The following is a 7291-nucleotide window of genomic DNA, read 5'->3' as shown; positions in this document are numbered from 1 at the left end:
CCTGGGGGCTTCTCCATCAAGGGGGAGGGGAATGGATAGCCACTCAGGCTCATGAGCCTCTGAGAAGGCCAGAGCTTATGCTGGGCCCAGGACTGACCCTGCGCTGCACTCCTGCGGTGGGGCCGCAGTGTCTGCTCGGCCTGCACCTGCTCCCAGAGTGCGCCCATGGTGTTCGGCAGCAGACCCTGCTGGCCCCGCCGTCCAGGGCCAGGCCGGCCCGGCTCAGTAGGGTCGGAATTTGCGCTGGGCCCGCATCAGCTCAATCCTCTGCTTGTCTTCCTCGAACTTCTTGCGCAGCTGTGCCAGGTCTGCAGGGGACAAGGCAGGCTCAGAGGCCATGTGGGGTGCCACTGCCCACCTGAGGGCGCCAGCTCGCTGCCCCAGCCCCCCTCAGGACCCGCAAGGAAGCCGAGGGGAGGGGACAGAGTGCTGGCGCCAGAGACAAAACCCAACCAACCCGCGTCAGTGAGAGGTGAAGTGGAGAGCCGGGGGAGGGCGGGGAGCCAGCGGCGGGGAGACTGACGGGAGGGTCACGCTCCAGTACCAAGGGAAAAAGGCCAGCGGGAGCAGAGGAGCACGGCCCTCCCCATGCAGTGAGGAGGGTCAGAAGGGGACCCGGCCCCAGGGCCACCAAATTCAGAGGGTGACTCTGGTCACCAAAGGACCTAGGTCTAAGGGCAGGTGGGAATCTGGAGCCCAAAGGACGAGGGCTGATGGGAGCTACCGGTCTAGGGCAAGGGATGACTGCGCCAGCAGCGAGGGCTGGGGTGCGGCAGGGCAGCCGCAGGTGAAGGGAGTGCTCCTCGTGGGAGCAGCACGCAGGGCACCCAGGGCCGGCACACCCACCCACACGGCCCGCTCTGCAACCTGACTCCTTGCCCGCGCCCAAGGCTGCCCCTCGCCCACCGGGGGCCCTTACGCTCCATCTTGGTCTCGCGGTGCTGCCAGGCATAGAAGTTGAGCAGCTCCTTTCGGGCGCGCTTCCGTTTCTCCCTCTCCAACACCCGGAGGTTGGCTGCCTCGGTCCGGGGCAGCACGGGCCGCCGGCCCCGGCGGGTCACCTTCACCCAGCCCTCTGCATCAGGGACTCCCTCCTCCTCCTTGGCCTTTGCCTCCTCCTGCAAGGACCAGACCCTGCTGCTGGCTGCTGGCTGCGTGAGTACGCCTGCACCCAGCCCCAGGAGACCTCCACAGCCTCTTCCCAGACCCAGACAGCAGCCCCGGGCCAGCCATGGACTAGAGTGGGGCTGTCTCCTCTCCCCCAGACCACTCAGACACTCTGTGTCACCAGCCAGGCGGCCCAGGACTCAGCAGGGGAAAAAGGGAGCCTGCACCCCACATGGTGACCGAGGACAGGCTACCGCCGCCCCTGGGGCCACCCCCACCTCAGGGACACAGGTAGCATGGCTGTCCCTGCAGGAGCCCCTACCTTCGCTGTCTTCTGGTCGTACGCCTCCATGAAGGTGTCCACCTCCACCCTGAGGGCCTCGGGGTCGGGCAGCAAGTCTGCATAGTCGCTGATCCACTCTACGGGCCAAGGGGGCCGGGGGTGGGGTGGGGGAGCTGCCTCAGGCCTGGCCTTCCTTCAGGCTGAGTTGGGGCCCAGCGTGCAGACGCAAAGATTCTATCCCCCCCCCCATCCCCGGCACCCAAGCCACAGGCCAGCACTAGCGACGAGCCCCAGGCACACTGGCACTGAGCCGTAGCCCCCGAGAGCCTCCCTCAGCAGCCCAGGCCCAGGAGAGCGCGGTACTGACTGTGGACGCCGGTCTGCACAGGGTGACTCTCCGTCGACACCAGCAAAGGGCCCTTCAGTGCCAAGGCAGCCAACATGCCACCCGGCTTCTTAAACACCACGTAGGCGACCTGGAAGCCCTGAGGGAGGGACGGCGGTCAGTGTGGGCAACACTCCCCACACGGGGAGCAGGGCAGCACCCCCAGGGCCCCGCGCTGCCCTCACTAGCCTGCTGTGGGGCCGCAGGCCAGGTCATCCCATAGCTCAGGTGAGGGGCAGCCACACTCCCGGCTCCTCCCAGTTGACACTCAGGATACACGGGCTCACCCTGTACCAGGGCAGCTCATGGAGGCCAGGCCCAGAGTGGAGAGAGCACGGGCGTGCACACCAGCTCAGAGTCCAAGGCCGGGAGGAGGAGTGGGCTGGAGGTGCCCAGAGAAACAGGGAACAGGGCTCCTGGAGTCCAGGTCAGAGGACGAGGACCGATCTGCTGTGGGGAAGCCGGCGTGCGCTCTGGGAGGCCCTGCAGGGCACCGAGCAGAGATGGCCCTGACCTTCAACACAGGACTAGAGCTGGGGAAAGATAAGAGCTGTCCAGCCTTGCCTGCATGCTGTGGAGACGGGCTGCAGGGAATGTTCTGGAAGTCTACTGCCCAGGCCAGTGCCCCCCCACTCCCTTCCATACAGGGCAGCACCCCACTCCAGCAGAACCTGGTACTCAGAGGCCTACCGGAACAGACGTGGGGTGAAAAAACTTGGACTTGGGTTCCTTGGGGCTCTCGGCAAGGTCCGGCTTCTCCTGCAACTCCACGGACTGGACAGGGCCACAGGGCAACAGGAGCCGCGACAGACACTCCTGCCTCGGCCGAGGGAGCCGGTGTGAGCGCGGCAGGGCTTCCCAGAGCCTGCCACGCCCACCTGGCGGCAGACTGGGAGGATGCTGAGCCCATGCGCCCAGCCCAGAGCCTGGGCTCCCTCCTCGGAGGCAGACACCCCCACCCCCATAATATGAGATGGACGGAGCATTCCTGCTGCTATTCTGATTGTATAAAACAACTAATTGGACATAACTACCAGAGTCAGGATTTTTTTTATAAAGCCAATTCCCCATCACAAGAGATAGAGGCAGCTTTCTTGACACCGACACCCCCTGGGGCTCTGTCAGCATCTCCATCTGACCACGAAGAACTTGGTAGGGCCATGAGAGCCTCTAGTCCAGAGTCCACCAGCAGCTCACCTTCGTGCAGTATGGGGGCACGTTGAGGACAAAAAGGGTGCGTTTCTGAGGCCAGGTCGACTGAGTGCCTTCTCGGACTCTGTGCTCTCTTACGTAAAGGTAGTGAGGAGCCTGCTGCCTTTCGGAGAACTTGATTGGAATGGCTGCAAGGAATGCGCCCAGGAGTCAGGTTCGGGCCTCCCTGAGTGGGGCCAGCGCGCCATTCACACAGTTCCTTTTCTCCATGTCCTTTCCTAGTCCCATCTGTCTGTCCATCCAGCAGTCTTTCACTGAGCACTCCCCTCAGGCACTCCTCACAGGCTTTGAAAGTGGACAAGTAAGCCCGAGCATGTGGTGCTCGCTTGTAATCCTGGAACTTGGGAGGCTAAGACAAGAGGATCATGGGCAGCCTCAGCTACTTAGTGAGGCTCTGTAACTGTGTGAGACTTTCAGAATAAAGATTCAAAACAGGGCTGGGAGTGTAGCTCGGAGGTCGAATGCCCCTGGGTTCCATGCCCAGTACAAAAAAAAAAAAATCAGCCCAGGGAGGACTCCGGAGCTGGCCAGGCAGAGGGGCACGTATGACAGGTGGGGAGCACGAGAGGAGGGGAAGGCCCCGGAGCTGCGGGGCACGCCGGCACCGCGGCCTCCGCCCCCATCCTCGGCCACCCCACGCTCCGTTCCCGCGGCCGGGCCGGCCTGGCCCTTGCTCTCCCTGCCCGTGGGGCACGCCGAGCCCTTCCCCCCACCCATTATTCATGTTTCAGCTCAAACTTCCCGCCTCCAAAGAGCCGACCTTCACCCCGCCGCCAGGCGGGCAGAGCCAGTCTGGGCTTTCGTCTCCGGGTGTAAATTGGTGGGATTCCTGGTTAGTCGCTGGCCTTGCATAAAGGCCCGTCTTCGTAAAGCGAGGGACTAGGGACTGTTTCCCGGTTTCCCTCCCGGCGGGGACCCAGTGCTGCCCCCCATTCGGGTCAGGGGTGGGGGGCCTCCCGACCGCGAGCCGATGCCAGGCGCGGCCGGCCGGGGAGAGCCCGCGCGGACCAGGCGGGCGCCGCGTGGGCGCCGGGCCCGGAGCCTCCGGCCTGCCGCGCCCGGGGCCGCCGAGGGCCCACCCGACCCCGAACCGCCTCCCGGGGGCCGTGGTCCCGGGGAGCCGCTCACCTGAGTAGCCGGGCGGGCTCGCGACGCCCGGGTCCGGGTCCCGCGCCCCACGCTTCCTCCTGCGCGCCACCATCTTGCCGGCCGGAAACGCGCGGGCCGCTGGGAGTTGTAGTTCCGCGCGGGCCCCGCGTCTCCATGACGACAGCGCCGCGGGGCCGCCCTCTGGGCTCCAGGCCCGCCTCCCCGGGGCCTATCAACGTCTGGGGGGGGCCCGCTGAGCTTCCCCACCTCCCTCCCTCTCGCCCTCGGTCCGTCCTTCTGCAGGCACCGCCCCAGCAGCGCTTAGCATTACTGCAAAGTGCTGGATAAGTGAGAGTGGGGAGTGTAGGAGTTGGGGGGGGAGAGAGAGAGAGAGAGAGAGAGAGAGAGAGAGAGAGAGAGAGAGAGAGTGTGAGTGTGTGTGTGTGTGTGTGTGTGTGTGTGTGTGTGTGTTGGTACTGGGGATTGAACCTAGGAACATTCTACCTCTGAGCTATACCCTCAGCCCTAATTTTTTTTTTGGGGGGGTATTGGGTATGAAATACAGGGGCTTTCTATGTCCGGGCTACACTCATAAACCTATTTTTATATTTTATTTGGAAACAGAGTCTCACTAAATTGCTGAGAGCCCAAGTAGCAGAGGCTGGCTTCTAACCTGCGTGATCCTCCTGTCTCAGCCTCCCAAGCACCGGGATTAAAGAATGAGTCACACCCCCGGCTTTTTCTTAATTCTGAGTCTTGGTAAATTGCTGAGGTTGCCCTTGAACATGAGATTTTTGATGGTACTGGGTGTTGAACCCAGAGGCATTCTACCTCCAGCTACATCCCCAGACTTATTTACTTTTATACATACTGGGGATTGAACCTAGAAACATTCTATCTCCAAGGCACACACCCAGCCTGATCTTTTATTTGGAAACAGGGTCTCACTAAGTTTCTGAAAGCCTCAACTAAATTAGAGTCTGGCTTGGAACCTGTGTTTCTTCCTGTCTCAGTCTCCCAAGTACTGAGATTAGGGGAATGAGCCACCCCTCCTGGTGTCCTATATTTCCAAACAAAGTCTCACTGAGAGCCGCAAGTAGTGGTACACACCTATAATCCCAGTACTTGGGAAGCTGAGACAGGAGGATCATAGGTTTGAGGTCAGCCTCAGCAAGTAGTGAGACTCATCAGCCTATGGAGACCATTTCCAATAAGGCTGTAGCCCAAACATAGAATGTCTCTGGTCAATCCCAAGTACCACCAAACAAAAAACCAAGAAACCGTCTCACTGAATCATGAAGGCATCGATTCTCACTGAATCATGAAGGCATCGATTAAATTGCTGAGACGTCCTCGATTCTGAGATCCTCCTGTCTGTTTTCCAAGTACTGGGATTACGGGTATGTGCACCATGCCTGGCTCCTAATTTATTTAAAGTCAGCCCCAGCTGGGCATAGTAGCGTACATATGTAATCCAGTATCCGGGGCCTGAGACAAGAGGATAGGTTCAAGACCATCTCTCTAATTTAATGAGACCTTATTTCAAAATAAAGTGTGTGTGGTATTGGGGATTGAACTCAGGGGCATGGTAACTCTGAGCTACACTGCCAGCCCTATTTTATGTATTTTAAGAGTTTTGCTAAATTGATGAGGCTGGCCTTAAACCTCCAATCTGATCTTCCTGTCTCAGTGTATCATGTACGAGGATTATAGGTGTGAACCACTACACCTGGCTAAAATTCGTAAGATTTTTACCTGGGTGGCCTACCTTTGAGTTATACCCTCCAGCCCCTCCCCTCCCCGTATTTTGAAAACAGGATCTCACTAAATCACTGAGGCTGCCTCGAATGTGTAATCCTCTGGTATCAGCCTCTCAATTACTGGGATTACTGGTATGCATTACCACACCTGGCCTTTTAAAAATCTGTTAGCCAGGCGTGGTGACACACACTTGTAACCCCAGCTTGTAATACAAGCACACTTGTATCCTCCCCAGGGGGGGAGGCTGAGACAGGAGGATCGCGGGTTTACAGACAAGCCTCAGCTGCTTAGTGAGGCCCTTCGCAACTCAGTGAGAACCGGTTTCAAAATAAAGAATAAAAAATTGGGCAGGGATTGTAGCTCGGAGGTCAAATGCTTCTGGGTTCCATCCCCAGACCCCCCCCAAAAAAAATCTGTTGTTCAGATTAGGGAGATTCTATTATTTTATTCTCAGATCCACTCTCGCCCCCCCACCCCCCACCATGCGTGCGTGTGTGGTATTGGGATTGAACCAAGGACACAATCCTCTTGTCTCAGCCTCCCAAATGCTGGGATTGCAAGTGTGGGCCACCACACCTGGCTTCCAACCCACTTTTAATAAAACCATAATTTCTTCTTTTCTAAAGCCATAGTTGATGAAAGAGGTGAATTCCACCCACGAGCGTACCTCATTCAAGGCCAGGCCAGGCCAGGCCTGCTCTGGCTCTTTATGAAGCTCCCTGTGGTGGAGACTGAGCTCAACCCCAGGGAGGCTCGAGCCTGTGCCCGCACTTCACAGATGTCACCGCCCACATTTTAGCCGTGGAGACGGAGGTTCTTTTTATTTTTTGGTGGTACTGGGGGTGGAACCCAGAGGCTTTCCACCTCCGGGCTATACTCCCAGACCTTTTTTCTATTTTATTTGGAAACAGGGTCTCACTCAGTAGCTGAGGCTGGCTTCGAACCCGTGCGATCCTCCTGTCTCTGCCTCCCGAGCGCGGGGATTACAAGCGTGCGCCACCACGCGCAGCGAGACTGAAGCTGAGTCCCGTGAGTAAATGCCCAAAAGCCACGGCTGGTGGAGCAGGAGAATCCCCACACCAGGTCACACTGAGACCACTCAGCACAACCTTCAACACATCTCGAAGGTAGGAATAACAAAGGTTTATTCAGAAATGGATAATACAGAGCCCCCATCCCTTAACGCCTCTTCCTGGCCTGCCTTTTGGACAAGGACACAGATGAGCAACGGGGACACAAGGGTTGGCCCTCCCCCTTCTCGTCCATTTGCCAGGACGAGGTCCCGTACAGCCAGGGAGACAACAGCTCCCTCCCTCTCCACACACGTGTGGCAAGGGGGCCGCTGGACGGCGAGACTGCTACCCAGCGCCCGTGTGAGCGGCGTGGGCTGAGGGGCACCACCACGCAGGCGGCACTCACCACCTACTCTACTCCAAGCAAGTCCAAACTGCGCA

General features: G+C 59.1%; 1 protein-coding gene across 1 annotated transcript; it reads right to left on the bottom strand.

Moving 5' to 3' along the window:
• Nucleotides 1-222: 222 nt before the first annotated feature.
• On the bottom strand, nucleotides 223-4188 carry RRP7A (ribosomal RNA processing 7 homolog A; the record flags this gene model as incomplete). Its single annotated transcript, XM_080706516.1, has 7 exons — nucleotides 223-308; nucleotides 920-1118; nucleotides 1430-1527; nucleotides 1758-1875; nucleotides 2466-2591; nucleotides 2973-3115; nucleotides 4116-4188. The coding sequence occupies 7 exons, from the start codon at nucleotides 4186-4188 to the stop codon at nucleotides 223-225; spliced, it is 843 nt and encodes a 280-aa protein (XP_080562642.1).
• Between the last annotated feature and the right edge of the window lie 3103 nt (nucleotides 4189-7291).

The sequence above is a fragment of the Muscardinus avellanarius genome, assembly GCF_963383645.1.
Source record: "Muscardinus avellanarius genome assembly, chromosome: 11".
NCBI classification, from domain to species: domain Eukaryota; kingdom Metazoa; phylum Chordata; class Mammalia; order Rodentia; family Gliridae; genus Muscardinus; species Muscardinus avellanarius.
This window is presented reverse-complemented; position numbering and strand designations above follow the sequence as displayed.